Here is an 18,785-nt window from a genome sequence, read left to right as displayed (position 1 = left end):
GAAAAAAATATCATTCAGTGTAGTTTGATTTTTCCCCACTGACTGCACAGCTCTTACTGCACGAATATCTACCTCAAATGGGTTGACATGCTGAAGACCAGCCCACCTTGGAGATGACCACTCTTTACTTACTATTGCACAGTGGTCACAGAGCACATTCATTTCAGTTGCGAGCCCAAGAGAAAGTAGTTTTGCTGCCACCACACCAGTGGCAGCAAAATCAGGACAGCAGCTTATTCATCCTCACTTTGTGTGCTACAAAAAATGATGCTTCGAGAACAATATGATCGTCACTTTTGCCATCATTTAGAAGTTCTAATTCCTTTTTAGTAGCCAGGGTAGCAGACAATGCATTCAAAGCGTCCACTCACATTTCTTATCATCCCACAATCTCTACAATAGTGAGAGTTGGAGCCGAAGGCCGCTGCTGAATACTCAACACGTGAGCATCCACGCTTGCCGATGCTCCCAGAAGCTCGGTCACCACTGCTTGTGGACGCGTCAACACCATATGATGACCCCTAAACTCGGCACGTGGCTCTTCAACACCGCATGCAGACTCATCAACATCGCATGCGGAGGTATCTACACTGGACGTGGCGCCGCAAGCACTGGTCGCATCATCAATGCAGCACGCCGTCAACACGGCCCACGGTCAGGTTGTAATCGGCGCATACGTATGCGCTGTGCCAGTCACACACAGGGGAGCTGTCTCATCTGCCACGTGCGCTAGCTTTTCCTGGTTGGCGAGGTCAGCGCCGTTTGCTTCTGTGTCCAGTTTTCTCCTTTTATTTTATGGCTTTCGCCGTTTCTTGTATGTGTGTACTGTTCGGTACTTCGCTCATTTAGGGCTCATCGCAGAACACACATCTTGTTGTGGCCATCAATACAGGAATGAACAAAACCCACAGCAGCCAGTAGGGGCTCCCTCCTGCACAAATGCGCGCGAGAGCCATTTAAATGTTACACAACCAATACGATGAGCCATGAGCTCCCCCCCCATGACTGTTGCAATCAATCGCAATGGTACTTTTGCTCTTTTTTTGCTCGCTTTTCCTGGTTTTATTTTTCGTTGGTGAGATAGGGTGCTGCAGCTATTTTCAGCTCTGACCTTTCCTCTTCACAATGATATGAAGATGGCGGTGCTCTGTTGAGGGAGAGCCGTGAAATTCACGACACGGCGGCACCTTCTGTAGAGAGATTTTTTCGTGATTTTCGACGACCACACACAGATAAAGCGCTGTTTTTTCGATTACTACAGTGTAGCTCATTATAATATTTCAACATGAGGTAAAAGAAGATCCGAGGATCACAAAAAAAATAAGAAATCCAAAAAATCGATAATTTTGACCAAATTTACTGTTCTAATTGCTGCGTCCCCTTTTCAGCAATTTCTGTTAATAGAGATTTCACTGTAGTACTAGGGTGTAGTAATAGCACACAGACACTCATAATAAGAAGATCAAAGCAGTGAATTGTAAGATTATCAGTTGTTACTATTGCATATATGGTTGTTGAAGAAAAGAATCTCTAGATGTTATTCTTGAGAAGGTGCTATCACCTCTTACGAAGTCACTTGCGCCTCGTGGTGAACAAGTGTTCATGTCTCGGGGATAGGCCACATTTGTGTTCATCAGCAGCAGAGTGGTAGGTGGCGCAGTGCTCAGGTGGGTTCATCATCATCAGTATGGTTAGCGCGGTAGCGTCAGCAGTGCCACCTGGTGGCGAGGCTTGGTGGTGGCACAGAAAACACTAGAGAATTTCTTTGGCATTCGGGCAGCAATCGGGATGGACATCTCCTGCAGGGAATCTGCGGAGCACGGCAATCGTGGGTCGTGTCCTATGGGTCTCTCGTGGTGAGTCGAATAGTGGCAACGACGTTTTCGCGTTACTTTGCGTTTGTCGTTATGTTTGAGTGTTGTGTTAGCATATTGTATGAGGTTGCTTTACATGTCACTGGTAAGGTATTAATGACATCTTTATTTGTAAAAGTAGTAAAATAAATGTACACAATGTTTGGTTTGCGCGACCTGATCTACTGCGTCCGTATGTTCTGACAGCTGCGACCTTGTCTCGAGATGCCACACTTTTGGAAAAGATGTGTGTTGTAGAAAACTGCCATTTTCACCTACCCCCCACGCACTCGTGTTTCAATAGTTTTGTTACAATAGTTTTTCCTTTATAAGGACATTAAAAGCTTAAGTCAAAATAGATAGTCCAAACAGACTCCCAGAAGCTCCTTCCTTAACGAGTGAATGCTCACTTTGAAAGAAAATTATGTTTTAGGTGACCGCACACCATTTGTGCGATTCAAACCACCCCCTTTCAAGAATGGCCTTCTGACGTAGCAATCACCACACCCTCACTGCCTGACATCTTGGCGAAAATAGAACTAACATCCTTCTCAAGAGCAACTGCACATTCTTTTTTTTTGTGTGTGTGTGTGATGAGTATGTGTGTGTAAAAATCAAACTCAAATGCAAAATTTTCGCTCTGTTCCGACCTGTTACGCAATGAAATTTCCTTTCTTGTGATGGGTAGCTCAAACGTGAAAAATTCACTCTGTTCCGACTTGTAACAATGAAATTTTCTTTCTTGTGATGGGTGGTGTGAGTACTTGAGAGTATTTGTGCCTAGACCGTGCGACGTCATCTCGCTTATGTTCCACAATATCCTTGGGGTGGCGCGAATTGTGTCCTACATTAACTTAAATTTCTCGATTAGCAGAACGCCGCCGAGTGTAATATTGACATTTTAGACATTCTCAAGCACTGACCTTACATTATTACATGAAACGCTCTTTCTTTTTAGTGTCCCTTAAAATTGCAAGCTTTCATGATAGTGCCGCGGGCTCATGATGCAGATGAACGGAGCAGTTGGGGTCTTGTAGGTGAAGCTCTTTACTTGGCTGAACTTGTGGCCGCGTAACAGAAACTCGAATTACAGCAATCAATGCTCGCAGTACACGGATATTGGTGCACAGAGCACTGGTCGTCGCTAAACCTGGTCCATCGCTGGTCTTCTATACATCATGCATTAAAATTTCATGCCTTATCACTACTCGTCGTTCAATTTTCTGGAATAAGCTCAGGTGTTTGCGTCAGGCATCCATTCTTAATAAAATAATCTACTAAAATGGGGAAGCTTCTCAAACACCGAGGCACTGTTTGCGCTGAGTATTGCCAATGGTCTTTGCGAGTGTAAACACAATACAGCAAAAGCGCGTGTGTGACAATATTTAGAAAGTGCATACCTTGGGCACAAACCGCTTGGACGAAAGCGGGCGCGCGACTTTGGCGCGTGCCTGCTCCCGTGCCTCGCGATCTGGCGCATGCAGACGGCGTGTGTGTTCCTTGAGCTTGTCCTTGCGCTTGAACTGCCGACCGCAGAGTGCGCAGAGGAACTCTCGGTGCTCAGAGTGGCACAGCATATGAAGCTTCAGCTTGTCCTGCCGGGGAAACACCTTGGGACACAGCTCACACAGGAAGCGCTGGTTTGTGTGGAATGCCCGGATGTGCTTGCGCACCTGGTTGTACTCTGGAAATTTCTGCACACAGGAAAATATATGCATGTATATACAGTCGATCTTGGATATATCGAACTCGAAGGGGACTGCGAAATAGTTCAGTATATCGATAATTCGAAAAACAAAATATGCATACTTAAGGCCTAAATGAAAGCATTTCAGGCCTCGGAAATCGTTACAAGCGCTAACATAACGATTCACTCAGTATAATGAAGAACAAGGTGTGAACTGTAAGTTATTGCACTTTATTTCGCATGAAAACAGTCCGTAAACTTGTCATGCTTCTTGCGCACTATCAAGTTCCAGTCATCATCAATATGACTGAAGCTTTTCAAATAAGTGAATTCAGCTGCTTCAGCCACAACAGCGTTGATTGACGCAGAGCACCGATGCAACCTTTGAAGTGCAGAAAAAGGTTGGTTAGCGACGGCAGCGAAGGCGTTGGCTTATTCACAACTACATGGCTAGACTTCCACTGCACCGGCAACGGAAGCCATGATCTCAGCATTGAAGCAGTCAGAAACAGCTACATCGTCATCTGCACCGACGAAATCGCTCACTGTCTGAGATGGTGCCAGCAATTGCTGATAAGTAGCAGAATTCACTGAGACACCATATGCTGCTGTCCGCAGTCATGACGTACCTGAAGTCGTCTCCTGGCCAGCAAGGAAAGTTTACGGCGGTGCTTTACTTGACGTCACTCCAAACACCGGTCATTATTCTTACCGCTACGTACTGGTCAACATTCAGTTCAATTATCGAATGAGAATTTATTAGGAACGTGATGAAAATTCCACAAGGAGCCAATAGAAATGCCGAGTTCTTGCTGTCTACATGTTTGCAATATCAATGTCACTTGTGGCTCTGTAGCTGGCAGCCGCTGCTTTCAGCTGGTTTGATGCGGAAAGCTAGAAAAAGCGTAGCTTCCGAGACATGCACTTTAAAACCGAGAACATGAAAAATTAGTCACGAGGCTGCACATCTCGAAGGCCATGCTTTTTAGGCTTCGCGTACCATTGAGTGCTTACAAAACAAGGGAATGTAAACATTGCAACAAGATCACTGAGTCGCTTTGCATTCTCATTTTGGTGTCCTCGGGAATTGGTCTTTTTGAAAAATATTATGCCTGTGTGTTGAGACCTGCAGATCGCGCATCAAACATACTGGTGCACTCACGGTGTGCTCGCAAGCGCCGTACGATGAACCAGATCAGCGCGATGAAATGACGCTGCCTTTTCTTCGCCTGTGCACGAAAAGGGACCAGAATTGGTTCGAAAGAGCTGGAAATCGATCAGTATTTGCTCTAGTAAAAATGCATCTTCTGGGCCTCGGCGCGGGGCAGTGTTCGATATAGCGGATGTCCCGCTGTGCGGGAGTCCAATATACGGATGCACCAGTCCCATACTTTTGCATTGGAAATGCAAGGGAATATTTCAAGTGTTCTATATAGCCAATAATTCAATACATTCAAGTTTGATATATCCGGGATCGACTGTAGATGCCAAAGGATGCTTCATATTTATATTTTTTCCTTGCATACACTTTTCAGCATATTCGATGCTATGTTGTTAAAACATGCAAAGAAGGAGGTCTTGATTACACAAGACTCATTCAGTATTAAAAGTTTAAAAAAGGAATTTTTGGGCCATCGCAAACGGTGAGCTCCTTTAAAGGGACACTAAAGGCAAATGATAATTTATGTAAGAGGGCAAGTTGAGTGCATGACGTCTAAAACGGCGATATTATTGACAGCAGTGCCTTACTTACCAAAAAATTAAGCTAAATGTATCACACGATGAGCGCCACGACTGGTACTTTTGCAAAATAATCCTGATGACACGAGGGCGCCCAACTACAATTAATCACTAGTAATCAAGCTAGCTGCAATAAAAAACTTTCCGTGCATCAAGAAATGTAATAAAATACACCTTGTCTATTTCTGTTTGATTTATAGAAAGAATAACCACCTAGCATTACTATGTACTATAGAGAATGGCATGAGTGATTAAAAAATTCAATTTTCAGCTGCTTAGGCTGGATAGGTAATGCCATCTAGCGGGGCCCAGTGGAACCAAGCACGCAAAATCATGGCTGGCCTTCGAGATTGCAGAACATTGTTCAATGGCTATTGTTGCTGCTGTGGCTCCCGCTACTTTTGCTCTACTGCTACTGGTGTCGGCAGTCGCATAATAAATGCAGGCAACGGTGGCCATGGAAACAGTGACGTCTAAAAGACCACTTTCATGCGGGTGATTTGAAGTGTGCTGAAGAGACGTGGACCGCTAAAACATCATTTTATATCAAAATAAGCACTTCCTTGGCACAATAATAGCACTACGAGGTTTCTGAACAGGTATTTCAACAATTTCGACTTAATTTTTGCCTTAGTGCCCCTTTAAAAACACAGTCAACAAAAGTGCAAATAAGCTTTTTTAATGAGTATATAGCACATGGCATATAATAATAATAATATGCGCATGGTCGAGCCTTACAACAATTGCAACAAAGTCTGCAAAGTAATCAAAATTCGACATCTACTAAAATGCCACGTGTATTGAAATCACAAAGAGGATTGGATAATTAGAAATATACAATACAAAAATACAAAACGTAAGTGCAAGTATCTTTCATGGGGCATCGTAAAAGATGTCACAACAGTTTGACATGGCTTTTACTTTCATATATGCATCCTATTCCTTATATACAGCTCATATATCTCTATGTTTAGTTGGATAGAAGTGCACCTTACCTTTGCGCAGGTTGGACATGTGTAACCGCCATCCTCACGATGAATGCCGACGTGCTCTTTCAGGGCAGTGACGACGTGGAATTTCTCTTTGCAGATCGGGCACTCAAAGTACCGCTCCTTTCTGTTTCAGCACAGAAGAAAAAAGCAAAAGAATGGCTGAGCCGCAACACCCCGTGCAGCACCGTTTAAATAACACTCAACAGCCATCGCAAGCGAGGGAGCAGCTGATGCCTATTAACCCTTTTATGACCTCTAACGAGTACAGTCATCTTGAAATTTTTCTAAAAAAATGACCGATGACGACTGTATTCGTCAGATTCGATAATACACTTGATGATTTGCAGCTTTGTTCACAACACAACCCTTTATTCTTCGTGCCACATATATCCAACATGTCCGGCCCCTTGCGCCCTACCCGCGTGCCTCTTCCCACGTACTCCAGTGCACAAACATGTGCCCCCATGTTCACTCAATACTCGTGCCATCTTGTTCATGTGCTGTCAGCCACGCACAGCCTGTGAGACCTGCACCCAACACACACACATTCCTCATTCCATTTCATCTCTCACACTGTCATCAACAAAAATTAGGCTTCTGCCAAAAATGAATTTTAGGTTCAAAGCAAACTCGTAGTGAATGGTGATTTTGGTTGAACAATTTTGAATCAAATTCAAATAGTACAACTATTGCACATTACTAAAAACAAGAACATATTTGTCACGACCTAATCAACCTTGTCATGCAGTTCTATCCGCAGTGTATAGTCGATTACGATCAACATTTTCCTGGAAGTTCATTGAAGCTTGGTTAGGGTTCAATCCTACCTATTTCAGAATTTTGGCTCAGGATACTACTATCATTGAATGCAAGTGCAATATCCAATGTTGCAATCCTCAAGACTCCGAACCTATATAAAGGGAACGATGACAGCAATGCAATTACGCAACACTTGAACGGGGCCCGTTTTCACACACTATTCAGTCTAACCGCATCACAATAATAGTAATGCACACTAGAGCATATTCATGGTCACCCTGCATGCGATTTGCCTCGAAGGACGCAAGAAGGCCATGAGTTTCCACGATGAAGAGCTTGCTGGTTCAGCGGTACTGCGAATATAAAGGCACACGGTGTCTTTAGACTGGCTTAAAAGTTATCTGATAATTTCCTATACGCAGCTGACTATAAGTAAGCATTTTGGCTTTCGGACATGGAGGTAGTTTTTTTTTTAAAGAAAAGTGAACCCTAAGCACGAAGCGCATATGAGTGCTTTGCTGCGCATGCGAGTGCCTTGCCCTTGGGTGCATTTTCCCTGACTACTACCTATGAGAAATATAGTGTTTTCAGCCACAAAAGATACCGTAAGAAAAGTACACATGTGAAAATGTGCACAAAAAAATGCCCTTTCAAAATTGCAAAAAAATTTTTTTTTTGCGTGTTTTGACCTTGCTATGTACCTCTAACCCAAAAAACATGTCAACAACATAATATCAGTACTGCATTAGCAGTGGGCCGTATTGTACTCCATAAGGGGGAAACTCACCTGTGCGTTTTGAGGTGTTCTGTCCGAGCTGAGGTAGTCAGGAAGCGCTTGTCGCACATGTCGCACTTCAATGGTTTGGCCTCCTCGTTGCCGTGCACCTGGTAATGCTTGGACAAGCGGTACTCAGTGGCAAAGCTCTTGTAGCAGAGGCCGCACTTGTAGACCCGCTGTGGCGCAGGAGCACCGGCTGAAGCCCTTTCGTTTTCTCTTTCACTGGCTGTCGTCTTCACCGCTGCTTCCGACGACTGCTTGTTGCGTTTTGGGGGGCCACGTTTGCCGTGCACTCCAACATGCCTCATCAAAGCTCCTCGTGATTCAAAATCCTGCAAACGTCATGCTGCTCTGGTGACAGTAAAAAATCACAGCAAGAAGTGTTGTGACTTCAACAACATCACCTGTTAAAACGACACACAAAAGAAAACAAGACTTGTACTGTAGAAGATTGATCATTGTCAACTATTCCATGTAGCAATCTCAATAACACAGGTATATTCTTGTGCATAACCCCCATAAAAATAGTACAGAAAAATCTACAGCTAGAGTCAGGGTGCGGGCTCTGTGTGAACTTTTCGAAATACTCCAGAAGTTTTCTGCAGTTGGTAGTTAGAAGTGCCGGTTTAACGCCGAGGTGGGCTGTATGCGATAAAATACCATAAACTTTCGTTATGCTAACATATGCCCAAAGAATGAGATACATTGATAGATGTACACTGTCGTTCTTAATGAAAGAGAACACAAAATCGCGTGACCTGCTCTTCACAACAGCTGGCTGCCTACAGTATCTTACAGCGCTTGTCCAGCGGACATAACTTGTTGTTTTGCTTGCCAAATGATGACACCAAAACCCACTGTCTTTTTTTTTTTTTTTTTTCTGTCGGTTGATGACGGTCCTGTAGGCAGACACCACAGAGTGCAGGCCACGCACTCATGAGTTCCCTTTCATAAAGAACGACAGTGTACATCTGCTTTAGTTGCTTAACCACCATGTACACGAACTGCTAAGCATGTGGCTGTCGGATCACTTTGTGACCGCATTTACATGGGCGCAAAGTGCAAGAAGTCCTGCAAATACAGTGAAACCTTGTTAATTCAATGTCACCGGGGCCATAAGAAATCTTCGAATTAAGCAAGTTTTTAAATTAAACGAACATACAAAAAGTGAGATGCAAGGGACTTGAAATTATTTGAAGTTATCGGGGCTAGCGGTTCGCTGTGCCGGCTAGTTTGCAGCTCTAAGGGTCATGCTTTCCAGCAATGTCTGGTCCCAATTTCGCCGCAAACACCGGGAAATGACAGACCTTGCTGCTGTGACCAAAAATACGGGTTGTTGTGATTAACTGAAATGTATGCCTGCAAACCAGCACATCTTCACTGCAACAAAGTAGGGACACACAGGCAGCATGTCGCCTGCTCCTTGCTGCGTCAGCAAATCCTGATGCGGCCATTCTTTCTGGTAAAATAAAGAATTGAATAACAATCAGTGTGACGAAATTTGCGACGTGTTTTGGCTAGAAAACATGACCATTGAAACTTTCAAACTTGGTTTTCCAAGCAGGCGTTTCCAAGCAGGTTTTCCAAGCAGGCGAAAACTCCGCCAGCAGAGCAAATGCACAAATCGCTGGAGCAACCGCAATCGGAGGTTCGCATACATCACGAATAAGGCCAAACTGTCCTTTATTAATTTCTTTACAATTACAGAAAGAGTGAATTATGACGATGATGATGATGATGATGACGAACTTCATTTATGTATAGGCAAAGGAATCTCCTGTGGGTTGCTGATAGTCGGGGCCCTTAGTCCAGGCCACTGGCTTTTACCATCCGCTCTGCTCTCTAGATGAGTGTGATCTGGTCGTCGAGGGCTGAGCTGAACAATGGTGCCTCCCATTGCTAACCTGTGATGTCCATGTTGTGGTGTACGAGGCTGTGTAGTGTGTACTCCCACCTAATGCGATACAGAGTTGGTGTGGCTCCACATTATGGGCATTCAATTTTGCAAGATGTGGGGTGCATGTGATGTAGTGTGTGTAGATTTTTGTAGGTTCCTGTTTGGAGTCTGCGCCAGGCAATGGTCTCCTTCGTTGTAAGCTCTTGGTGAGGTAGTGGATACCATAGGCATTGCCCTGTGTGGTAATTCAATATTGCGACATACTGGAGGTCAACTGGCTGATGTTCCGAGAAACATGTGATATGCTGCCCGCATGTCACCAATGTGCTGCAGTGCAGCACGTCTTGTTTTTCACAGGTGCACATTTTGGTTGACCTTGAGACCTTTTTATTATTATTTTTAATTTTTTGTGCTGGAAGTAGCAAGACTGGGGTGCCTCAGTTGTCACTCATTAGTATCACTGAAATGTCACGCCTTGTTGCTTTTAAGGGCCGTCATTTCTGTGAACTTGCGGCGAAATCAAAATCGGGAATTGGCACAAGGCACCAAATGTTTTTGAATTATCGTAATAACGAGAATATAGGTCCAACCGGAATATAAGTCTAATCCCCCCCTCCCAGCTTCGAATTTCCAAAAAAATTAATTTTCAAAAATCACAAAGTCTCCTTGTGCACCCTAACCTTGATAAATACGTGACACAACCAGCTGCACTGTGGTCGCGTTTCTTTTTATTCCGACACTAGTCTTATGTAGTTAAACTCCAGAAGGCCACAAAATGCTGTCACTCAGACTTGTTCAAACTTGAGCCCTACGACATCTGTTTCTCACTGGTTACGTCGCAGAGTGCATCGTCCTTCATTCTATCCAATGCATTTCTGATGCAGCATTTGCAGAGAGACTTGCACACCCTTTCTCCCGGGAGAGACTTCCATGCTGAAAACACTCAGCCACGAACAGTCGCGAGTGGTGGACGTCGTAGGCGGCAAATGGGGGTCTTGGGATTGTCGGCCACATAAAGTTTCTCACAAATACCTAGAGAGAAGTGTGGCGCCACCATCTATGCGAATTTCTTAAGGAGCGATGTTGGAGCGCTGGGAATGATGGTATATGTCTGCGAGGCTTGTGTTGGCTGGTGCTGAGCGAGGCTTCGGCTCAAAAGTGAGTACGACTGCATAAATAAAGCTTCTCTAAAACGAAGCGTTCAGAAGCGAATCTCATTGATGGGTAATATATTTTAAAATAAATGTACACTCACTTTGACGGCACAACCAAACGGCGAAGGAAAGAAGCAGACGACATAAACGTGGCAGAAAGAACGCTCGCTTTGTCATCTGCCTGTTAAGTTTAGCGGCCCTTGGTTACTTCTTACGCTTCGTAAAATTGTACATCAACGTAGAAGACTCTAGTGTTAAATACAACACGTTTTTGCATAATGACAAAAATAAATAGCTTATCACATGCTCTTTTAGTAAGAAATCAATCATTTTAATGTGAAGCCAGAGACCGTCTTCGAGGTATACAAATACGGATCAAGATCGAAGCTCACGTATCCCGTTATTCCGTTGGATCCAGCAGCTCACTAGTGCCAGATTTCCCTCTAGGTATGATTGTGAGAAACTCTATGGTCGCCCAGCATCCACTCATTGTAGAGCTTGCACATGCTATCTTTGAAGGGATTATTGAGCACTACGTCTAATGGCTGCAAGATTGATGTTAGTCCCTCAGGGACCACGACAAGCTCCATCTTGCCGTTGGACAGAGCTCCCTTTACATCCACCGTGAGGTGGCCTCGAATTGAGTGAAGCCCCACCATGCTCGGTCGCTGAAAAAACGCGCTGGGCCGCCAATTCCACACGAGCCAGATCTACTTAAGCATGAGGGACTCATTCATGAACTCTTTTTCGTTCGCTCTCACGATAACATCCTAGGGAAAGTCTTCTTTTGGCAGCCATTTTCTCTTGAATATGATATAAGAGGACAACTTCTTGCCATCGGCATTTGTCATGAGTAAGCAGGCATGAGGCACATGCCAGGAGCTTGAATGTGGCGTTCATGCTCGAGACCCCCGATAGTGCCCTCAAGCGCCACATTCATGTACAAGATTGGAAAAGTAGGCTCGTGGCACGCGACCCAAGCTGTAATGGGAAATCCCAAAGAATGAGCTGTCACTGTGCATTGGGGCTTCGAACTGCGAAAATCAGGAAGGTCAGTGTCGCTACTTGGACGGAAGCAGTAGAACCACCCGGTTCTGAAGCTGTCGGTAAAGCTGCCCAAACTTGGCGCTACCTTTCACTGCCCTTCCCGATGGGCCTACAGCTCTTCCGCTTCGAGTTGGAACGGATGCGGCCCGCAGTGCAGTCAAGGCGCCGTTGATGAGTTAGGTGTAGCCTAACTGAGCCTGAGAAGACGACGAAGACTGAAACCAACCGGCAATGAGGTGGAGTAGCTCGTTCGACGAAAGAGGACGCCGTCTGTAGGAACTGGTGGAGCACCGAATTCCTGTTGTGCCGCCAGGTTGCAATGCGCTTCGGCATACTCGATAACTTTTTAATTCAAGGCTATCATAAACGGCTGTTGGCTACCACTCATTTCTGAAGGAAATAGAAAAAAAAAAACAGCAGACTGACAAAGATAATGAAAGCAAAATGACGTTGATAGTAGGCTGTAGGCCTTGTCTAGCCTTGCCCAACGGCACTGCTGCTGATGCTCATGATGGCAATGGAGGCTTATGACTTCGGCTGCGCATTGTTGCGAGACTTCTACATCTTTTTTCTGCCAATGACGGGTACATAAGATTAGGATCAACTTTTCATTGTGTCTAAAAAAAAAATCCCACCTATATTCCGGTTTTTATGGCAACCGGACTGGTGCTGACCGCAGCTTCATATTATCCACTCAGACTAACATTTAACCTACGAGACTACGGAAATATTTCGAACTTAGCGGGATTTCAATATAACCAAGTTTGAATTAATAAGATTTCACTGCAATAACAAAACTTCATTCAATATTCGAATTATTATGAACAAAAATTCTTTTTCCAAATCAAAAACTTGCTTTTTTATAATGTAAATATTTTTATAATGTAAAATTTTCAATATAAACATTGAAAGAAAAAATATATATATACATATGTATATATATAAATATAATGCAAATAGTCAATAGAAGCACCGAGAAACAAAATGTAAAAATAATAATAAATAACTGTTTTACAAAGATAAAATTTTAAAGTATAAGAACACTTGAAAGGTTAGAACTGCCAGCATCAGCAATAAAAAGTATATAGTCGACCAGGCAGAATGTTGGCTCTTGGCTTGAAGAATTTCCTGACTTTCACATACCAGTTAGAAAATACTTATGTGAATTGAATGTGCTTACGAAGTGCTGCCTCTGCAGGTCACTAATCGCACAAATGCAATGCTGTGAGCCACGGCGTGTTCTAAGCACTGCTGCTGCATGCATTTCTTACTGTTTGTATACTCCTGATGGGCGTAAGTGAGGTGCAAAGACATCGTTAAATCTAAGATGCAATGCAAGTTTTTTTCTCTACATCAGTAAATGTGCTAACGAGGATAAAATAGGACTGAGTCACACTGGTTGTGATCGATCACAGAATCCAGTGATTTCGTACGAACCAGTTTAGAGACTCCTGGTCTATAATGCACGAGAAGAGGCAACTATTGCGCATGAGGAAATAATGATCTCAGTGTCGTGTCCAACGCCAAGAAATTTTGTTCAGCAGCCTTAAATTTTTGACAGAAGGCGTGAAAAAAAAATAGAAGCTACAATATCGAGTTATGTTCGAATACACTCAACCTGTAGAGGACACTCTCTAAAGTAGATTAAGTGCATCACTTACTAAACAACACTCAGGGCACTGTTCGAGCTGATAATCAGATGTTGGCTGCGTGGCTGTCACGACGGCGTGCAGAGGCAAATGCAGACTCAACAGCTCAGAGCTGGGAAACATAAAAGGGCAGTGCGGACAGGTCCACACATAGGTCTCTGACTGGGATCCACTGCGTCGAGCCGACTTGCGAATGCCGTCACTCTGCAGTGACCCCAAGGGCTGCTGTTGTTGCTGCTGCTGATGCTGCTGCTGCTGAGTTTGCTGTGCTTGCTGCTGCTGTCTCCGCTGCTTGAGTCGCTCATCTTGTTGCTGGTGTCGAAGGATGTGCCTGTTTGTGAAAAGGAGAAATGAATGAAACAATGAAGTAGAGAATTCATTTTTAACAACAACAAAAGCAAGCGAGTCAATGAATTGACGAGCTAAGCAAGCTGCCAGAGCCAGGAAGTGATTGGCATTTCACAGGCCAAAGACATAACTCTATACAAGCTACGTCACACAGTGAAAAATATTTACGTCAATCATGATTCACAGGACTGGTACATACGACATTTGCTCACACAACAATTACAGCCCTGAATTCCGCCACCGAAAATCAACTTTTTCTCTCTTTCTCGTAATAATCACATCCTGAACATTTCTATCACGCAATAACAATTTCTATCACTAGCAATAGCAATTTCGCGATTTCTATCACCAAGTGTAACTCGTGCATAGGAACATGAGTAGGTATATGCCTTTAATACAAAAGCAGACCTTGCTCAGTTTGATTCTTTGGTTGTGACAATGGTAGCCATCGCGATAATTTTTATCTGCAACTTGATTCTTATGGTGAACATATTACCCCAGATAATGATAGCACCCTTCTCATGGTAGGGGAGGTTCACCAAACAACAAGTGCAATCACAAAAGTACATGCAGAACTTTTTTTTTTTTTGCAGAGCACATTTCTTGACATGCAACTGAAAAAATCCAGCCAGTTTCACTTTGCAAACACTGTTGAAACAGCGAAGCTTATGCTCACCCTTTATCAGGCTATATTGTACTTCCATATCATTCAAGACTTTCGTTCGTACCTCAATTAGGTCTCAGACTATGAGAAAATAAGTGAAGTCTCATTAGGTGATTCCTTATAGGTGATTAAGGCACTTTCTCTCGATATTTCTTTGGTTCAGTTTAAGATGCAGCTACATACAGCCAAATACCTGCCATGTGGAGCTATGCTATTTATATTGATACTGATATACATCGTCATATAATTTTCAATTGTGTTGATGCTCCACAATTTTGAAGTGTTTTTTGCTCATATTTTTGTTCACGAAATTTTATATGTTCAACTTAGCCATAAAAAAATAGCATAGCTCCACAGTTTGTTTCCTTACGAGTTCAACGGTATAACGTTTATTAAACTTGGCTCATAATAAGATAACGAAAATATCTGTTATGCTAGTCAACCTGGCGAAAATGCGAAGCTAAGAAAATTGCATTTTCTCAGCGCGAAAACAAATTTCGTTATTTTGGGGGCACTTTACTGCTGCTGGAGTGCTTTGAAGGCCCATTTTATCACATTTCCCGACCGAAGTTAGTATTAGTAATTTGGTACAAACGCCCAAAAGATAGGTTTTGCAAAACATCCATTTTTTGGCCATTTTTGATCGCTCCAAGCTTCGCGTCCCCCCCTCAAAGGCTTAACTGCGCTAATGTAAACAGACACAGAGAAAGTAACAGACAGCACATGCTATCTATTACTTTGTCTGTGTCCTTGTTTGTATAAGCGCAGTTAAACCTTCAGGACTGACGCATGAATATCGTAGCTGGCTTGACAACGAATGCCCATTCTCGTGTCAACTCTCCCTGACGCTAACGCCGGGTGCCTTTTTCATTGGGAGAATGAGAATGCGAGATGTCGACACATCTAGTGATAGCCTCGGGACGATACTCCAAATGTGGTTGCTAGCTCGGTCACTTCACGCCAACTGTCCCAACCAGGACACTCGTCAAAAATCGATTCCAGTCAAATAGATTAAGAAAAGTACGCACATATAGGCATTATTTCTAAAGTGTTTTCCCAAAAGATTTTGACAGGTTTGAAATTCATGAAATGATAAAAAACCAGGTACAAAAAGAAAATTCCCTACAAATTGACAGTTTTGCGCAATCTTTCAATACTTGTTTTTCTTTTTTTGCACTAAGAGCAACATGCTTTCATTAAAAAACAGTTTCATTTCATTAAAAAATAGTTGCTCATGATAGCTTCAAAACTTTCACATTTTAAAGTGTAGACAAAATTGGATGAATTGTGGTGTTTTCAAAAATTTTTCTACAAAACACAACCATCGATAGAGACCATCAAACTTTCTTTAAAACATACTATTTTCAAATATGATTTTTTTTTGCCACTAAGTGGCGCGTTAACTCCTAAATGAAATCCCGAACTCAGCAAAAACACCACTTTGGTCTTAAGTTGAGACGTCTGTAACACCCTAAGGTGGTCTAAGAAAAAATAAGGAGAAAAGCGCATACGATTGAAAATCAAAGCGACTTTGTTCACAGAAAGTTCAATAGAAGTCAATTTCGCTTTAGTAGAGAAAAAAGTCACAGCTTTGCCGCAAAGGCGAATCAATGAACACGATAGCAACAAATTGGAAGGTCACGTGCAGAATGGAAAGCAGATCGAAATGTGCCCCGCATTTCTCACGCAAAAATGACGCTCGAAATGTACCGTATTTACTCGCGTAATCCTCGCACTCGCGTAACTCTCGTACCCCCTACATCGCCCAACAAAAATACGATTTCTTTTCTACCTCGAGTAATTATCGCACCCCCGTAAGCTGCTGCAATAATGTCGTCTGCTAGTTCCAGCCACTGATGATGATAGTGCACACCATCTCTTAAGCATCAAGCGTACTATTGCATGGAAACTCGATTCAATTCAAGCCAAGCCGAAGTGGCCAGTGCGCATTGCGGCGTGTTTTGTATGTTGCGTCAGTAACCTTGTCAAGTTATGAGGCGATACTGAAGCTGTACGGCTGCTTTTAAGTTGCAAGTGATGGATCATGCACTAAACAATGGCAATAGGGCCGCCAGTAGGCCCTTCGGAGTCTACGAGTTTTGTGTTCGCTACTGGTGATGGCTGCTGAAAGCCACACAGACGCGTTAAGCCTGCCGTGTGCCTAAAACTGGGATTGATGGTAAACTTTATTCCTTAAGAAGGAAACTGCGGACAATTCTGTTAAATAGCCATCAGCCCAATAGTGACGTTCCACGCTTACCTTTTGAGGGCTCCTGTTGAACGACGAACGCTACCACTACGCCCGCAACGTCCGCAAGCTTTGCGTATAATATTCTAATTCTTGGCTATTTGCTTCCACTTTTTGTGTCTAAAATAAATCTTGTCTTGTGTTGAACCTCTGCTGTTATTGTTGAGGTAAGTTTTAATTAGTACTTCATAAAGCTTGATGTTAATTGCTGGTGTGAGAATCCTGATTTGTGGCCACTTCGTTTTCTTTTTTGCTCTGTACGATTTCGTAGAAAGTTTTCCCCGCGTAATTCTCGCACCCCCCAACTTTTCATTGGTTTTCCGGCAAAAAAAAAAAAAAGTGCGAGGATTACGCGAGTAAATACGGTACTCACAGGTACGGATGCATGCGAATAAGCACCTCAATTGTTACTTCGCTGTGTCTGAAAAGCGCGCGCTTTTTGCAAACAGAAACTGAAATGATTGCAGTGACCGTCATGCGCCCGGTAACTACAGCAGAATTGTTCCAGGTAAAGCCCGAGGCCAGCCAAGACGTACGATCCTCTCCTCCTCTCCATCGCAAGATAAAAGCACGTGAGGGAGCGTTGCTCCCCTCCTCTCAGCTGGGCAAAGTACGCCTGGGAGATTAGAGCACACGTCGCCGTGCGATGTGGCAACATTGTGCCATCTTGCTGGTAATGCTGAAAACACGATGATTGCCCCCGAGATGCCCGTGAGCAGTGGTAAGGGGTAGATATAAGTAGCTTGCCATTTGAACAGTGAAGGACGTTCTCCTCGGTGGCTCAGTTGTTAACGCCTCACACTCACGATTGAGAGAAACCAAGTTCGATTCCACTCGCAGAAGTCTTTTTCAGTTTTTTTTTTCCTTTCTTGCATTTTCATATATGTATAGATACATATACATATACGGTGATATGTATATATATATACATATACGGTGATTGATGTCGACACCAAGAGTGTCCATATGATTGCTATCGCAATAAAGCGTTTTTTAAGTAAAGTCCCACCATTGCATTGTTTTAATATGGGGCCAATACAAGCCAACTGAATTTACTGCATAAAAAAGGGTGGCAGTGCATTTACGATACATGGTTCAAAGTCCTTCTTATTAGTACTCTCTTTTGCATACTACATACCGAATGACAATAAACAGTGCTAAAAATATAACAATGCGAATTAAATATATGCCACTATGCTCCCTATAATGGCTAAGTGAGGTAGATGTCTGACACACGACACACTCATGACACACGAAATACGATGAGATGTCACTTGCAACAGACCTTTTTCTATTGTAGGGATGGGAGAAACGTAGATCGCACAGCGAGCACTTGTACTTCTTCTCGCTAGAGTGCATCATGAGGTGACGCTTGAGGTCGTACTTCCTCCGAAACTCCTTGTGGCACAGATTGCACTTGTTTTCATTGCCCGATGCAGGCTGCACAAAAATAAGCAGCGGTGTCATAGAGTTTACAGAGGTGATTAGTCTCCAATGAGAAGTTTCTCCACCTCTCTGATGAACAGGATACGGCTACACAATGAGCACGGTTCTTACAGGAGATCGGCATTCGTTCAATGTGAATAGAATACAGTCGAGCCTGCACTCGTACATTTAGCCAACTGAAGAATAACTATAGCTTAATGAACAAAACTCGCACAGCCTTCAGAATATACATTATTTTAATGGCACAAAATCGTACATGCAACAAAAATCTTCAAGCCCTGCCAATCAGTTACAGCAACTGATTGGTGGGGCATCTACCAACTGAAACAATAGTGCCTTTATCAGCCAATTTTTTCTGCTTCCTGGCAGTGCGGGATGCAAGCATACTGTGATTTATTAACATTTAGTTAGTAAACATTGCGTAGTTGCAATGAAAGACACAAAGTCCTTATTTTTAATGCCTGCCCTGAGAGCATAACATTTGTGAAATAAATGCATGCTTTATTCACATTGTTTTTCATGC

At 43.2% G+C, this 18,785-nt stretch overlaps 1 protein-coding gene across 6 annotated transcripts in view; it reads right to left on the bottom strand.

The window, feature by feature from the left end:
* The window catches only part of LOC119172421 (uncharacterized), a 103,115-nt gene that overhangs the window by 15,571 nt on the left and 68,759 nt on the right, over positions 1-18,785 (bottom strand). For all 6 annotated transcript variants that reach the window (XM_075893771.1, XM_075893775.1, XM_075893772.1 and 3 more), the window contains 5 exons: positions 18,102-18,256; positions 13,569-13,887; positions 7,819-8,141; positions 6,276-6,396; positions 3,254-3,547 (listed from right to left, as the gene is read on the bottom strand). In XM_075893771.1, coding sequence (XP_075749886.1) covers positions 3,254-3,547; positions 6,276-6,396; positions 7,819-8,141; positions 13,569-13,887; positions 18,102-18,256 — 1,212 coding nt within the window. The remainder of the gene's footprint in view (positions 1-3,253; positions 3,548-6,275; positions 6,397-7,818; positions 8,142-13,568; positions 13,888-18,101; positions 18,257-18,785) is intronic.

This window comes from Rhipicephalus microplus, chromosome 4, assembly GCF_043290135.1.
Source record: "Rhipicephalus microplus isolate Deutch F79 chromosome 4, USDA_Rmic, whole genome shotgun sequence".
Lineage (NCBI taxonomy): Eukaryota > Metazoa > Arthropoda > Arachnida > Ixodida > Ixodidae > Rhipicephalus > Rhipicephalus microplus.
This window is presented reverse-complemented; position numbering and strand designations above follow the sequence as displayed.